General features: G+C 40.5%; 1 protein-coding gene across 1 annotated transcript in view; it reads right to left on the bottom strand.

Annotated features, from left to right (window-relative positions):
• PSMA3 (proteasome 20S subunit alpha 3) overlaps positions 1-17,577 on the bottom strand; it is a 25,765-nt gene extending 8,188 nt beyond the window's left edge. The window contains exons 1-7 of the mRNA XM_021670881.2: positions 17,468-17,577; positions 13,654-13,736; positions 12,112-12,235; positions 7,560-7,661; positions 7,408-7,481; positions 4,579-4,651; positions 769-834 (exon numbers count right to left, since the gene is read on the bottom strand). Coding sequence (XP_021526556.1) covers positions 769-834; positions 4,579-4,651; positions 7,408-7,481; positions 7,560-7,661; positions 12,112-12,235; positions 13,654-13,736; positions 17,468-17,488 — 543 coding nt within the window. The 5' untranslated portion in view covers positions 17,489-17,577. The remainder of the gene's footprint in view (positions 1-768; positions 835-4,578; positions 4,652-7,407; positions 7,482-7,559; positions 7,662-12,111; positions 12,236-13,653; positions 13,737-17,467) is intronic.

Raw genomic sequence — 17,577 nt, 5'->3', positions numbered from 1 at the left:
AGACCAGACTGGGAGAAAGAGTGAGACCCTATCTCCTAAAGCTAGCAAAACGTTAGCCAGGGGAGGTCGTACGTGCTTGTAGTCCCAGCTACTTGGGAGGCTGAGGCAGGAGGACTGTTTGAGCCCCAGGCATTGGAGGCTTTATGCCTTATCTGGCTAGGAGCAAAGTTAAAAGAAGCAGTGAAGCACAGCCAGACATAAAAGCTGTGTTCCAAAGAAATAAATAATATAGGAAAAAAATGAGTATCACTTCTTAATGCAGTTGATTCTATGACATTAACTCAAACTTTTAAAACACCAAAATCTTCAAACTAGGGCTCACAGATATTCATGAATGGGTTTTAAGAATTTTGTGAAATCATATAAAAAGTTGTATTTTTCTAGATTGAGGCTTTATAGCAGTTATTCAGAATCATAAAGGGATGTATAACACAACTCTACAGATAATACGTTATCAGCTTTCCCATTAAGTGACTTAGCAGCTTTGTAAAGCTCTACTGTAAACATTAAACCACACATATCCTTAGACCAACCTTCTCCAGCCCACTGGCCATATGGGGCCCAACACAAATTTGGAAACTGTCTTAAAACATTATGAGATTTTTTTTTTTTAAGCTCATCAGTTGTCATTAGTGTTGGTGTATTTTATGTGTGGCCCAGGGAAGCCAAATGATTGATCACCCTTGCCTTAGACTGAAATGTCTGTGGTGATAAAATTTCACTGCATTAGGATGACAATATAGCAAAAATTCAAGCATTAATTATTACCTGAAGCTTCTCTATTTCCGTCTTTGCAGCTTGCCTGGCTTTGCCAATGGCACAACCCCAATAACCCTATTTAGAAAACAAAGGATAATATATATAATCACCGAATTAGTATACTATCATATATAACTAATGACTACTAATGTTTGTTTATAATCTAGTGAAAAGATGTTAAATGACTTTTAAAAGCAAGAATGGAAAAATATAGTCAAACACATTCTGATTAATGCTGAAGGGCTCAAAAATACTAAAATACCAAACTTAATTCTAAAAGAATCTGTACTCCTAATAGAGGTATATCCAAAAATATGTAAATTATGTAATCATTTACCCTTTGAATTTGAGACATTTTGGGGAAGAGGAATCCAAAAGATTTTAGCACTATGAAAATGAAAAAAGAAATTATATATTCCTGAGAGATAGTTTAAATAAAACTAACTCCTGGCCGGGTGCAGTAGCTCACGCCTGTAATCCCAGCACTTTGGGAGGCTGAGGCAGGCGGATTACAAGGTCAAGAGATCAAGACCATCCTGACCAACATGGTGAAACCCCATTTCTACTAAAAATAAAAAAAAAATTTAGCTGGGCCTGGTGGTACGTGCCTATAGTCCCGGCTACTTGGCAAGCTGAGGCAGGAGAATTGCTTGAAACCGGAAAACAAGTTTCAATGAGCCAGGATCGAGCCACTGCACTCCAGTCTGGTGATAGAGCGAGACTCCATCTCAAAAAATTTCCCATGAGTTCGAAACTCTAAACCCCAATTTTTATTTTCGTAAATTTTTTTTAAAGATAAGGATGCACAGCCAGGTACCGTGGCTCACGCCTGTAATCCCAGCACTTTGGGAGGCCGAGGTGGGCAGATCATGAGGTCAGGAGTTCGAGACCAGCCTGGCCAACATGATGAAACCCCATTTCTACTAAAAATACAAAAAATTAGGCATGGTGGCAGGTGCCTGTAATAGCTACTCAGGAAGCTGAGGCAGGAGAATTGCTTGAACCTGGGAGGCTGCAGTGAGCTGAGACAATACTACTGCACTCCAGCCTGGGCAATAGGGTGAGACTCCATCTCAAAAAAAAAAACAGAAAAGATAAGGATTCACACATATATACTTCTGTTAGAGGAAAATAGATTTAAGAATCTTCATTTTCTTCAGTTAGTAAAAACTACAAAAATGTCAGGATAAGAATACAGTTAAGAAATGTAATAACAGGCTAGGTGCGGAGGCTCACACTTAAATCCCAGAACTTTGGGAAGCTGAGGCACATGGATCACTTGAGGCCAGGAGTTCCAGACCAGCCCGGGCAACATGGTGAAACCCTATCTCTACTAAAAATATAAAAATTAGCCAGGTGTGATGGTGTAGGCCTGTAATGCCAGCTACTTGGGAGGTTGAGGCATGAGAATCGGGAAGCAGAGGTTCCACTGAGCCAAGATTGTGCCAGTGCACTCCAGCCTGGGCAACAGAGCAAGACTGTCTCAAAAAAAAAAAAAGAAAAAAAAAATGAAGAAAGAAATGGTAATAATTTAGGGAAATCTCCAATAAATCACACTTAAACCTTTTCTTTAAAAGGGAAGGCTGGGCACAGTCGCTCATGCCTATAATTCCAGAACTTTGGGAGGCCAAGGTGGACAGATCACTTGAGGTCAGGAGTTTGAGACCAGCCTGGCCAACATGATGAAATTCTCAGCTCTACTGAAAATACAAAAATTAGCTAGGTGTGGTGGTGCATGCTTCTAATCCAGCTAATCTGGAGGCTGAGGCAGAATTGCTTGAACTGGGGAGGTGGAGCTTTGGTACCACTGCAGTCTGGGCAACAGAGGAAGACATCTCAAAAAAAACAAAATCATGCCAGGTGCAGTGGCTCACGTCTGTAATCCTAGCACTTTGGGAGGCTAAGGTGGGCAGATCACCTGAGGTCAGGAGTTGGAGACCAGCTAGCCAACATGAAGAAACCCTATCTCTACTAAATATACAAATTAGCCACGAATGATGGTGCATGCCTATAATCCCAGCTATTTGGGAGGCTGAGGCAGGAGAACTGCTTGAACCTAGGAGGTGAAGGAGGTTGCAGTGAGCTGAGATAGAGCCACTGCACTCCAGCCTGGAAGACAGAGTGAGACTCCATCTAAAAATAAATAAATAAAATTAAAAAGTAAAAGGGATGACATAGGTGGACACGGATGCTCATGCCCATAATCCCACTGCTTTGGGAGTCCAAGGCAGGAAGACTGCTTAAGGCCAGGAGTTTCAGACCAGCCCTGGAAACGTGATAAGATGTTGTCTCTACAGACACCAAAAAAAATACAAAAACTGGCCGGGCGCAGTGGCTCACGCCTGTAATCCCAGCACTTTGGGAGGCCAAGGCGGGTGGATCACGAGGTCAAGAGATCGAGACCATCCTGATCAACATGGTGAAACCCCGTCTCTACTAAACATACAGAAAATTAGCTGGGCATGGTGGTGCGTGCCTGTAATCCCAGCTACTCAGGAGGCTGAGGCAGGAGAATTGCCTGAACCCAGGAGCGGAGGTTGCAGTGAGCCGAGATTGCGCCATTGCACTCCAGCCTGGGTAATGAGCAAAACTCCATCTCAAAAAAAAATTTAAAAAAATAAAAAATACAAAAACTAGCCAGGCATGGTAGCGTTAGCCTGAAGTCCCAGCTACTTGGGAGGCTTAGCCAGGAGGATCGCTTGAGCCCAGGAGTTAAGAGGCTGCAGTGCACTATAATGTGTCACTGCACTCCAGCCTGGGCAAGAGGAAAAAAAAAGACAAATGCAGTTTTAAGACAGTATAGTGATAAAGGAAAATCACATACTTCTTTTTTTTTTTTGAGTTTCACTCTTGTTACCCAGCTGGAGTGCAATGGTGCGATCTCGGCTCACCGCAACCTCCTCCTCCTGGGTTCAGGCAATTCTCCTGCCTCAGCCTCCCAAGTAGCTGGAACTACAGGTGTGTGCCACCACGTCCAGCTAATTTTTTTGTATTTTTAGTAGAGACGGGGTTTCACCATGTTGACCAGTATGGTCTCGATCTCTTGACCTCGTGATCCACCCGCCTCGGCCTCCCAAAGTGCTGGGATTATAGGCGTGAGCCACCGCGCCCGGCGGAAAATCACATATTAAAAATACTAAATGCACTATGTAGTTTCCATAAATAACACTGAAAACAGATCTTTCCTCTGCCTCATATCAGTTATTAATGATAAACAAGAAAACACAGCAGGGCACAGTGGCTCGTAATTCTTACACTTTGGAGATCCAGGTGGGTGGATCACTTGAGGCTAGGAGTTCAAGACCAGTCTGGCCAACATAGCTAAGGCCTGTCTCTAGTAAAAATACAAAAAAGAATTAGCCAGGTGGTGCATGCCTGTAATCCAAGCCACCCTCAAGGCTAAGGCATAAGAACTGTTTGAACCCGAGAGGCAGGGGTTACAGTGAGCCGTTATCACGCCACTGTGCTCCAGCCTGGGCCACAGAGTGAGACCCTGTCTCAAACAAAAAAAGGAAAAAAAAAAAGAAAACATTTTGTTGGACAAGAGATTATTGGGGAAAAAAAATCCTTGAATGAGTTTTAAAGAAATTTCATGTGATCTTATAATGAGACTTTTTTTTTTTTTAAAAAAAGACAGGGTTTCACCATGTTGGTCATGCTGGTCTTGAACTCCCAACCTCAGGTGATCTGCCCGCCTTGGCCTCCAAAGTGCTTGGATTACAGACGTGAGCCACCACGCCCGGCTAATGAGACATTTTTAAATGCTAATGAAATACCATTAAACTAAAATAGAACTTCAAATGATTCAAAAGTACTCACGTATGAAACACCTGATGGGTCAATCATGTAGAGTTGTGCACCGTCATTCACACTGTAAGACCCTAACATGAAACTGCATAAAAGTATACAAACAGCTTAAACCATGGCAAGAACATAAAAGTATTTTTTCAAAAAATGATTAAAATGCAATTATATTTTGTTTTTGAGATAAATTACTAATATACATATAACTCATGGTAAGTACTTTGATACAGTTGTTTCAATTAAAACTAGCACATACTTGAGATTAGTCAAAATTCATGTGGCTTTGTTTAATATTAATCTTTCTGATGAAGGTCTCCTGGAAAGTCTAGCAGTACAGGGAAAGGGGTAATAAGATTGGTGAAAATCAAAACTAATGAGAGGGCCTAATAAATAAAGGCATAAACACAAAAAGGCCAAGAGAACAAAATTCCTGATGGAGAGTATACTGAATCCATGTGAAATTCTTTCCACCCTTCATTCTATTTCCCAGTATTCTGCCAGTCATTTCTCTGCAATAATCAGAATTGGTTCAATCTATTTTTCTATGCTCAACAAATTAAAATTAGGCTATTAGCTACTTGTATGAAATACTGATTTTTCTGAAATTGTGACATACAGTGTCTGTGGATTCAACAAACCACAGATAGAAAACTTTCAAAAATCATTGCTTCCATACTGAACTACTTTGATTTTCTTGTCATTATTCCCTAAACAATACAGTATAACAACTATTTACAGTGTATTAGGTTTTGTAAGTAATCTAGAGATTACTTAACATATACAGCAGGATATGCACAGGTTATATACAAATACTTAACCATTTTATATCAGAGACTTCAGCAACCTTGGATTTGGGTATTCATGGGAGGTACTAAAACAAATCCCCCACAAATACCAAGGTATGACTATATTTGCTTTCGAGTAGAAAAGAAACCAGAATCATCTTACACATCATTTCATATGCAGAATATTTTAACTATCCAATTCCCATCCCGACCGTCATTTCCTTCATTCTTCTATGCTGATACAAGACTTATCCTTCAGGATAAATAGCTCACTGTCATTATTTTAAAGCCCTTCAACATTTCCTTTGCTGAAACAGCATGGAGCACAGACTTTCATATGACTGGAACCCTTTCTACATCTTCAATATTATCTCTAAAACTCATACTCAACACACTAAGCATACTTAACTTATCTCTGGCTCACGTATTTTCATACCAGTCCCTGTGCTTGCAGCTACCATTTCCAAGTCTCCTACATCTGATACTTTTTCTTGCCACCTGTCCAGAAAGAATCTGTTCCCTAACTGTTGTCCCTTTATATCACCTCTAAGATTTTTATTGTGACATCTCACACCTGTGTCTCCACATCTATGACTAACTCAGTGCCCAACAGATGTTTACTGAAAAAGTTCTCTCCAGTATTGTTTCTCCCTTAAAAAGAGCAGAGAAGTTAACTGATGAACTTAGAGCTCAGCTGAAAGGTTTTCTACATAGTCTGAAAGCAAAGTGTTTCATAATGTAATTTAAGTGAGAAGCTTAAGAATAACTAATGTCAGGTTGGGCAGCATGGTCTGTCTCTACAAAAAAAAAATGTTTTTAATTGGCCAGGCATGTGGCCCACGCCTGTGGTCCCAGCTACTTGAGAGGCTGAGGTAGGAGCTTCACTTGAGCCAGTAGGTCAAGGCTGCAGTGAGCCATGATGGCACCACTGCACTCCAGCTTGGTGACAGAGCAAGACTGTCTCAAAAAGCAAAACGAAACATAAAACGCTAACATTGCCAATAGAATAAAACTCAGGTTTTTGTTAATATATCTTAGTAATTAAATATGACTCATGATAAACAACTCAAAGGTAGGACTACAGCTAAGCACTCAGATGTTAGTATATATATTATTTTGACCAAACATATGTGACTGTTTAAGTCATAAGCCAAACATGTCTTTTCATTTTACAAAAACCTAGTCACAAGTCTTCTCTGTGAAGCCAAATTTGAATATTTACACCTATTCCAGGTCTTTATGCAGCTGACTCCCCACTTTCACCCAAAATAAAGTATCAGCACTTCACCTTAACAGAAAGAGAAACTGTGCCTAATGGGAACTGTAAGATGTAATTTTGTATGAACTAATTACTGACTGCCAAAAATAATCTCCATTTAAAACCATATCACCTATGTGCTTAAAGTGTATCAGGTAGAAATTAATGAGAAAACTGAAGTATAACTGGCTACTTAATGTCAATGAGGCATATATTTAAAACTACCTAAGAATATCAGGGACTAATACTAGAGAGTTTATTATAATCAGATTAAAGTCATTTTTATGAGTTGTTTTATAATCACTTCAGATCTATATGGTCCTTTTCACTATTCAAAACGTTTTGGGTTTTGTTTTGTTTTTTTATTTTTTAGAGGCAGAGTCTCTATTACCCAGGCTGAAGTACAGTGGTCTGATCACAGCTCACTCCAACCTTGAACTCCTGGGCTCAAATGATCCTCCCTAACAGCTCCTAAGTACTGTGACTACAGGCATGCGATACTGCAGCTGGCTAAAATTTTAAATATTCTATAGAGATGGGTCTCACTGCATTGCCAATGCTGGTGTCAACCTCCTGGACTCAAAGGATCCTCCCACCTCAACCTCCCAAAGTACTGGGATTACAGGCATAAGCCATGGCACCCAGCCTCAAATAGTTTCTACGTGCACTGTTTTATTTAATCATTTGCCCTAATAGTTCTCAGCAAGAATTCCTATTTTTAAGTATGTAAAAGGCTGAGATACTGGGGAACATAAATATCTATAGTACAGATCTGACTTTTGAATTCACAAAATTTCATACCTGCAGCCAAAAGGTCTAACAGCACTGTAGAGTGTATATGCATGCACATACATGGCCACTCTGTCTGCAAGATGCTATGGAGGGAAGCAGAAGAGCTTATTAATAAACTTCTATTGCTGTCCAAAAGGTTCCTCAACATGTTATCAACTTACTTTTAGTGGAATGTTGTAGCCAAAGTTAGATCTAAAGTTGGAAGCTTCATCTCTTGCTATGTCTGCTAAAGAACGAGCATCTGCCAACAAACCTGCTACTGCCTGAAAAAAAAAACAAACGCACCAATTTACTAGAGGATCACACTCCTATTACAAATCAAAGTCTGCAATTATTACAGACTTATTAAATATTTTTTTTAACAGGTATTACCATTCAAAATAAACTTTTTTGGCTTAAAGGTTTCTACAAAGCATTTTGATGCCTGAGTATGAAATTACAATTTAGAAATTTGGTAAGTATAACTTCAGTTTTGTTCAGTGCTCATATTCAGGACTACTTCTATCATAAATCCTCTTCTCCCGATTTACCACCTCATTATAAAGAATAAAAACCAAGGGTCTTGGTCAGATTTCATCTTTTTTTTTTTTTTGAGTCTCACTCTGTCGCCCAGGCTGGAGTGCAGTGTCACCATCTGGGCTCACTGCAACCTCCGCCTCCCAGGTTCAAGTAATTCTCCTGCCTCAGCTTCCCCAGTAGGTGGGATTGGCTAATTTTTGTATTTTTAGTAGAGACTGGGTTTGGTTTTGGCATGTTGGCCAGGCTGGTCTCGAACTCCTGACCTCAGGTGATCTGCCCACCTCGGCCTCCCAAAATGTTGGGATTACAGGCATGAGCCAATGTGCCCAACCCAAATTTGATCTTTTCTCTCAAGTTATTAAAGGTTGAGGACATCTAATCTGAAAATCTGAAAAATGCTCCAGAATTTGAAACTTTTTGAGTGCCAACATGATACTCAAAGGAGATGCTCAGTCAAGCTTTTTCGATTTTTAATTTTCAGATTTAGGATGCTCAGATAAGGAATATATAATGCAGATATTACAAAGTACAAAAATATCCGATATACTGCTGGTCCCAAGCATTTTAGATAAGGGATACTCAACCTGTACATGTTTTGTTCTAAAAGGCACAGTCACAAATCTTTTTCAGTCTCTTGGCTGAATAAACTACAATGATAAGCCATTAATCTTTCAAGATTTCTGGCTTAGAACTGCAGTTACTATAGCTGTGACAAGAGGCCCTCAGGTAGTGCAGTGAAATCACATGTTAGTATGGCAAATTTTAAGTTTGGAGAAAACTGTTCAAGTAGTTCAGTTTCAACATTAGATCATTTTACTATATTCCTTTCAATGCCATCACATCTTTGAGAAGTTAGGCTGTAAGTGGTGACTGTGATAAAAAGAAATGTGCAAAAATCAGTGTGGAACAGGAATGACAGCGGCCACATCCAAAGTTGGGAGGTTGTACATATTAGAAATTTTGGTTGCTTAAAATAAAATGAAATGTTTTAATTTTTAAATAAAAATATTTTTTACTGTGTGTATTTAAAAAAAAAAACAGCTACTAAATTTTCAGGATGTAAATACTAAGTTCTTTGGATCTAAATATGTAATAAATGAAACCATTAGTTATTTTTGGCCTAGGGAAGCCATGAAAAAAATACTAAAACACTTAAGGTACCATAAACCTCTAGCTTAGGACAGCTGCAGAATTTAAAAGTGGTATCAAAATCTTAATAGCGTTTTTTCCTGTGCTACCAAGTAACAGTAATAATGATAAGTACTAAGAGATACTGAATACTCATTACATGTTAAGCATTTTACATAATTTTTAACCTCACAACAACTGTATGTGGCAAGTACTATTATCTCCCTTGTTTTGCAGACAAAGAAATGGGTGTTTAGCTTATTATTATTATTATTATTTGTCTTTTTGTTTTTTTCCTTCTTGTCGAGAATGGGGTCTTGCTATATCACCCAGGCAGGTCTCGAACTCCAGGGCTCAAGCTATCCTCCCGCCTCTGCCTCCCTAAGAGCTGGGATTACAGGCGTGAGCCACAGCACCGGGCAGAAATGGGTGTTTAGAATAACTTCCCCAAGGTAACCCATGCCAGTAAGTTACACCACTTAAATAATCTTCTGTTGCTTTAGAGAAAGCTTACTGTAAAGTGACATAATTCTCAAATCACTTGAAGATGACAACTGTGGAGAGAGGGAGGATATTAAGCCTTAATTTTCTCCAACCCTCTTCAATGTCTGATGTTGGCCAGGGACATTGGCTCATGCCTGTAATCTGAGCAACTCAGGAGGCTGAGGTGAGAGGACTGCTTGAGCCCAGGAGTTCAAGACCAGCCTGAGCAACACAGCAAGATACTATCTCTTAAAATAAACCAAGAAGTTAGCCAGGTGTGGTGGCACACTTGTAATCACAGCTACTTGGGAGGCTGAGGCAGGAGAATCACTTGCAGTCAGGAGTGCAAGGCTGTAGTGAGCTATGATCATGCAACTGCACTCATGCCTGGGCAACAGAGCAAGACCTGTGTGTGTGTGTGTGTGTGTGTGTGTGTGTGTGTGTGTGTGTGTGTGTGTGTGTGTATATATGCATAATTTATTTCAAAATATACTTAAACTCTTTCTATTAAATAAAGGAATACAAGATCACTTCCTACTAGCTAGGTTACAATCTAGCAAGTCTCATCAAAACATATCAGTTTCACTGGCAATAATAAATCTGTTCAGCATTACCCTTAGCAAACTAACAAAAGAATAGAAAACCAAAAACTACATGTTCTCTCTTATAAGTGGAAGCTAAATGATGAGAATTCATGGATACAAAGATAGGAACAACAGACACTGGGGCCTACTTGAGGGTGGAGGGTGGGAGGACGAAGATGAGAAAAAATAACTGTTGGGTCCTAGGCTTAGTACCTAGGTGACGAAAAAATTCTGTACAAGAAAAAAGAAAATGTATATATACACAATTGAATATTATTCATCCTTTAAAAATAATAAAATCCTAGGCTGGGCATGGTGGCTCACACCTGTAATCCCAACAGTTTGGGAGGGCAAGGTGGGTGGATCACTTAAGGAGTTTGAGACCAGCCTGACTAACATGGTGAAACCCCATCTCTACTAAAAATACAACAATTAGCTGGGTGTGGTGGCGTATGTCTGTAATCTCAGCTACTTGAGACGCTAAGGCAGGAGAATTGCTTGAACCTGGGAGGCGGAGGTTGCAGTGAGCTGAGATAGTGCCACTGCACTCCTTCCTGGATGACCAAGTGAGACTCTGTCTCAAAAAAATAAAGTCCTGTCATTTGCAGCAAAATAAATAAATCTATTAAGGAGAAAAATACTGTTGAGATAAAGTAATCTTTGAAAGAAAAAACATAGTTTCATGGTTTGCTGGTTATACTCTACCGGTACCTTTTGTGTTTGTAACATTGCATCTCATTTAGATATACGAAAGCTATCAGCTGAACAATGTGGGTCATATAAGGTGCCTTTTCACTTAGAAAGCACTCTGGAAGAAATTAAAAACAAAAAAAAACAAGAAAGCACTCTGGAATAACATGCAGACTAAAGTTTGAATCCCAGCTTTTCTTTACTAGCTGTGCATCTATTTTTTCACCTGTGAAAATGGCATCAGGTTGGGTATGGTGGTTCACACCTGTAATCCCAGCACTCTGGAAGGCTGAGGTGGATGGGATTACTTGAGGTCAGGAGTTCGAGACCAGCCTGGCCAACATGATGAAACCCCATCTCTACTAAAAATATAAAAATTAGCTGGGCATGGTGGCAGTCACCTGTAGTCCCAGCAACTTGGGAGGCTGAAACGAGAATCACTTGATTGCTGGGACAACAGTTGCACCCAAGTTGCTGGGACAACAGAAGGCAAGGTTGCAGTGAGCTGAGATAGCACCACTGCACTTCACCCTGGGCAACAGAGCGAGACTCTGTTTCAAACAAAAAAAAAAAAAAAAAGAAAAAAAAGAAAATGACATTAATATAACCTTCACTGGGTTGTCAAGATTAAACAAGGTAATTTATGTAAACAGCTCCCAGCACAGAACCTAATATTATCTCTTTTCTTCCTTTCTTTTCACATGGCAGAGTTAGAATCATTTCATTCCTTTTTTTCTGGTAGTGGTTCTTACTAAGCCAAGTCTGCCATCTATGTAGGATAACTTTGGTATATACCAGTAGTGTATTTATGGCCTGGCTTGCAATTTAGTCACTCACAACTTAGATACTAACTGCATGAATAACGTAATTTCAGTGATGCCCTATGAAACTATTATGGATGTGTACATTTTTCCTTTTCATTAAACATCCTTTCCTGATGTTCCACCTTATATAAAGATGTTATCTGATGGCATCTTTACTGTGACAGTAATCCTCACAAGAGACACAAAAAGCTAAAGATTCTTTGCCTCTCAAACATATACCTTCATTGGTGATCTGTGCTGTCAAGATCTCATTTCTACACGTACTCCCCCCACCCTTCTCCCTCTCCTGCTCTTCTTTCAGAAACTTGGTTTTTCCCCTATCACCAATAAGAGTGTGGAATGCTGCCTTTCTACTGGACAGTGAACTAGACAAATGCAGTAACTCACTCTGATTACTTTTATGACTGCACAGTGATCTATTCCAGTCAGTTACTTCAAAAGAAATTGGACAAGACAAAAATGAACATTTTAAAACACAACCTTACCATTCCAACATGCCGATCAACATTAAAAAGTCGTTTGTTGGAACCTTCTTCATAAAGTTTAGAAAGGACTAATTTTTCTACCCCAAAGACAACACCATCTTTACATCTGATTCCAATAGCTGTACTGAAACAAGGAGAAGAAAATCAGTTTTTTACCTGAAAAGAAACTTCAACAACTGAAATTTAACAAAAAAACAAAATAGGTAACATTTAAGGCATGCCAAATACCTTAAAACATTTGAAAACCAGAAAGAGAAAACACACTAAAGTGTAACAAATACATTAAATCCATATAAATATCATGTGACCCTCTCTCCAGAATCTAGCACATCATAATGACTAAAAATATATTAATATATAAGTATACTTTGGGAGGCTGAGGCAAGTGGATCATCTGAGGTCATAAGTTCGAGACCAGCCTGACCAACATGGAGAAACCCCATCTCTACTAAAAATATAAAATTAGCCAGGCATGGTGGTGTATGCCTATAATCCCAGCTACTCAGAAGTCTAAAGCAGGAGAATCGCTTGAACCCGGGAGGCAGAGTTTGCAGTGAGCCAAGATCGCGCCACTGCATTGCAGCCTGGGCAACAAGAAGAAAAAAAAAAAAAAACAAAAAAACCCACATTCGTTTTTAAGGTTTCAATTTTTTAAAACTATTTCCTCATCTTTGCATAAATGTGACTTTAAAAATCATATTTAGGCCAGCCACAGTGGCTCACATTTGTAATCCCAGCTTTTTGGGAGGCCAAGGTGACCAGATCACTTGAGGCCAGGAGTTTGAGATCAGCCTGGTCAACATGGTAAAACCCTGTCTCTACTAAAAATGCAAAAATTAGTTGGGTATGGTGGCGCATGCCCGTAATCCCAGCTACTGGGGAGGCTGGGGCAAGAGAATTACTTGAACCCAGGAGGCGGAGGTTGCAGTGAGCCAAGATCATGCCACTGCACTCTAGCCTAGATGACAGAGTGAGACTCAAGTCTCAAAAATAGAGAGACATAGAGATAGAAAAAAATCTTTGCTGGGCCGGGCATGGTGGCTCACGCCTGTAATCCAAGCACTTTGGAGGCCAAGGCGGGTGGATCACCTGAGGTCGGGAGTTCAAGACCAGCCTGACCAACATGGTGAAACCCCGTCTTTAAAAAAAAAAAAAAAAATCTTTGCTGAATCGAACATGTGACTAATTGCATAGGGCATTTAAAACACAAGGTATATGAGAAAAAATAATAAGGTCACAAACCTAATGGCCAAGGAAACCTACGATACAAATCAAGAATTTGAAAATGGAAAACAAAAATGATAATCAATGTGATTTTAGACACTCTGAGACATGGATAATCTAAGTGGATAATCCTGGAATCAACAGGAAATATAGGACTGGGGCTCATGGAAAACATCTGGCCTAGAAAGAGATCTGGAAATGAATAAATTGAGATTTGGGGATCTATACTAATTTGTACCAAAGTAACATAACAAAGCCTAATCACCAAAAATATATAAAAGGAGACATGTAATACCTGGTTAAAACAATGTTTCTTACCTACTATTTTCCACAGCCTTCATAGCATATTCAACTTGAAAAACTCTTCCGTCAGGAGAGAATGTAGAGGCTGACAGGTCATACTAAGGAGAAAAGGGCAACAGTAAGCTTCTGTCTTTGGTAGTAATGACCATATAATTTCTTCCCCTCGAAATGGCCTAAACATCAGGAACATGTGGTATCTCAACAAAGACCATGCTTTCAAGAGAGGAAGGGAAACCTGTCAGAGCAGCAACAGTAGCTAAGATAAAGCTATATATACCTTAGATTTCAGCTATTAAAGAGTAATGGATACAAGTCCCAGGGGAAGTCAGAACACTTTTCACACAGCCTACAAAACTCATTTTTGAGGCTGGGTGTGGTGGTTCACGCCTGTAATCCCAGCACCTTGGGAGGCCGAGGCAGGTGGATCACCTGAGGTCAGGAGTTTGAGACCAGCCTGACAAACATGGAGAAACCTCGTCTCTACTGAAAATACAGAATTAGCTGGGCATGGTGGTACATGCCTGTAATACCAGCTACTCTGGAGGCTGAGGCAGGAGAATCGCTTGAATCCAGGAGGCAGAGGTTGTGGTGAGCTGAGAACACGCCATTGCACTCCAGCCTGGGCAACGAGTGAAACTCCATCTCAAAACACACACACAAAACCAAAACTCATTTTTGAAAAAGATGAATATTTAGAACCAGCACTGGAGTTAGAACATTTAAATTTGTAATCATAACTCTGCCATTAACAAACTAAAAGACTTCAAATCATTCAACATTCATCAAACACTTAATGAGCATCTATTATGTTGGTCACTATATGGAATACGAAGATGACCACTCATTCACCAAGTCCTTCAATTTCAAATCAGACATGAATCCAGGTGCTAGAGATACAGCAGCAAATCAGAAAAGGCAATAAGATGAAAATAAAAGAGTAAAGCAATAGAATAAACTACTACAGACTACATCATCAGGGAAGGCCTTCTGGGGCAGTTATATTTAGGTTGAGTCAAACCTAAATGACAAGGAGCTAGCCATTTAAGGTATGACGGAAAAGTCTTCTTGGCATTTGGCACAAAGATCTTAGGATTGAAATAAGGCTAGCACAGTCAAGGAACAAAGTAAGCTCACTGTGTCCCAAGCACTGTAAGAAGCAGAAAAAAAGAGCAGACTGTGTTAGTGAGGTAGTTGAGGGCCAAATTATGATGGGTCTTCTAGGATGGAATAAGGACTTTGTATTTCATTCTAAATGCAATGAGGAATTTAAGCAGTGGGGTGGTATGATTTACATTTTTCAAAACCTCATTCTGGTTTTATGTGGAAAATGAACTGTAGAGAGAACAACGGAAGTAAAGATAATGTGTTCCAAAGACAGTGGTTGTAGCTTAGATGAGAAGAGGTGGAAAGGAATACTTTTTGAGGTAAAAAAATAAATAAAAATAAACTTGCTAGGTCAGGTGCGGTGGTTCACATCTGTAATCCAGCACTTTACGAGGCCAAGGCAGGTGGCTCACAAGGTCAAGAGATCGAGACTATCCTTGCCTACATGGTGAAACCCTGTCTCTGCTAAAAATACAAAAATTAGCCAGGCATGGGACCGGGCGCGGTGGCTCACGCCTATAATCCCAGCACTTTGGGAGGCCGAGGCGGGTGGATCACGAGGTCAAGAGATCGAGACCATCCTGGTCAACATGGTGAAACCCCGTCTCTACTAAAAATACAAAAATTAGCTGGGCATGGTGGCTCATGCCTGTAGTCCCAGCTACTCAGGAGGCTAAGGCAGGAGAATTGCTTGAACCCAGGAGGCGGAGGTTGCGGTGAGCCGAGATCGCGCCATTACACTCCAGCCTGGGTAACAAGAGTGAAACTCCGTCTCAAAAAAAGAAAAAAAAAAAAATTAGCCAGGCATGGTGGTGCGCGCCTGTAATCCCAGCTATTTGGGAGGCTGAGGCAGGAGAACTGCTTGAACCAGCAGGTGGAGGTTGCAGTAGGTCAAGATCATGCCACTACAATCTAGCCTGGCGACAGAGTGATCAGACTCTGTTTCAAATAATTATAATAATAATAATAAATAAAATAAACTTGCTAAAGGGTTGGTTCTGGGAGTAAAGTAAAAAAAGGAATTAAAGATGAATCACAGATTTTTTTTTTCATATGACCATTCACTGAGCTGAAGACTGTAGTAGATTCAAAATGGCGAGGAGAAAACCCAGAGCTCTTTGACATTCAGTATGAAATGACTATTAAACAATCAAGTGGACAGACATATCAAGCAGATAAACAAATACTGATATCTGGAATTATTGGGAGAAGTGAAGACAGAAAATAAGCCTTCAACAGTGGTACTTTCTGAGTCTGTTTCCTGATCTGTGAAACCCAGATCATTAACCCTACCATTGTTAATAAATTATCCCACATGGTTATATTATCAAGTAGTTTTTAAAAGGTTTGTAGAAAAGCTGGGCGAGATTGCTCACGCCTGCACTCTCAGCACTTTAGGAGGCCCAGGCGGGCGGAGCACAAGGTCAAGAAATCGAGACCATCCTGGCCAACATGGTGAAACCCAGTCTCTACTAAAAATACAAAAATTAGCTGGGCATGGTGGCGCACGCCTGTAGTCCCAGCTATTTGGGAAGCTGAGGCAGAAGAAGCGCTTGAACCCGGAAGGTGGAGGTTGCAGTGAGCCGAGATTGCACCACTGCACTCCAGCCTGGCAACAGAGCGAGACCCCATCTCAAAAAAAAAAAAAAAAAAAGTTTGTAGAATGAAATACTATTAATTGAAAGTAATATTAATATAGTTGCAAAGTCAATTTGCTACAAGATTATTGAGCACTTATCCAAGAAAAGTATGGCAGAACTTAACAGTCATAACCGAATGGATTTAACCACTCCAGACATTAAGTTGCCTATTACCAAATTTAGACACCAGTACTTGAACTTAAGGCTGAGCATGAGAATCTTAAGTAGAAACTGATGAACTGAGAAACTTATTATTCAATGACTCTAGTGCAAATGGCCAATCAATCTTTTAGAAACTATGTTTTATGTAGAGAAGTACGTAAAAGGAGTAAACTGACTGCACATAGGCTATACGTTTTACAAAGGAAAGCCAAACAAGTTAACAGGTCTCACTGCAAAATCCTCAACAGTCTATCAAAAGTCCGAGGCGGTTAAGTTTCTATGTGACCATTTAAACATTTACGGAATAAGTGCCTAAAAGCGCTGTTAGGTAATTTTTGTAAGAAAAACAAGGACAAAGGAAATACTGAAGGATTCATGAGATTTTAGCTTTTCAGATCATTTTAATTCTGTTCCGACAGGGTTTCCAGTGACTCAGGCTGAGCGGTCGATGATCAGTACACTTAAAGGAAAGACAGAGAGGGCCCGTGAATCAGCAGCACCCTGGGAACTGCAAACGCAGTCCACAGAAAGCACGGTCTCCAGACCGCGGAATCTCAAGCCGCACTGCCTCGGTGGCTCTCTCAAGAGAACGCACCATTTCAAGCCTCACGAGTTTCCACTTTCGGTTTCCCTAAGCGGCTGAAGAAAGTGACTCAGCAATACAAAGCTGCTCCAAACCTCACTGCGGGGACGCCGAGCCGGCTACACCTGGGCTGAAAAGCTTCAGGAGTCACAGTCACCTGAGACGCGGGCCTAGCATAGAGGAGATAAAGATGACCGGTCTCCAAACAGCTGCAAGTGGCCCACCCAGCCTAAGGCGGTCCCAGAGCACCCCGGGTCCGGGCACCCCATGTGGTCTACTGGAGTTCCCTTCAAACCCAAACCTTAGGTTAGACTATCACACAGAGAGACAGCAAACTCACCCCGGTGCCGATGGAACTCATCGTGCTAAACCCAACCGGACGCGTAGGGCTTCCAGGCCTAAAGCGCTTCCCCTACACCACAGGACACCGCAGACTAGTAACAGGCCAGC

Source organism: Aotus nancymaae, unplaced genomic scaffold, assembly GCF_030222135.1.
Source record: "Aotus nancymaae isolate 86718 unplaced genomic scaffold, 86718_ANA_hifiasm-v0.15.2.pri h1tg000062l, whole genome shotgun sequence".
Classification (NCBI taxonomy): domain Eukaryota; kingdom Metazoa; phylum Chordata; class Mammalia; order Primates; family Aotidae; genus Aotus; species Aotus nancymaae.
This window is presented reverse-complemented; position numbering and strand designations above follow the sequence as displayed.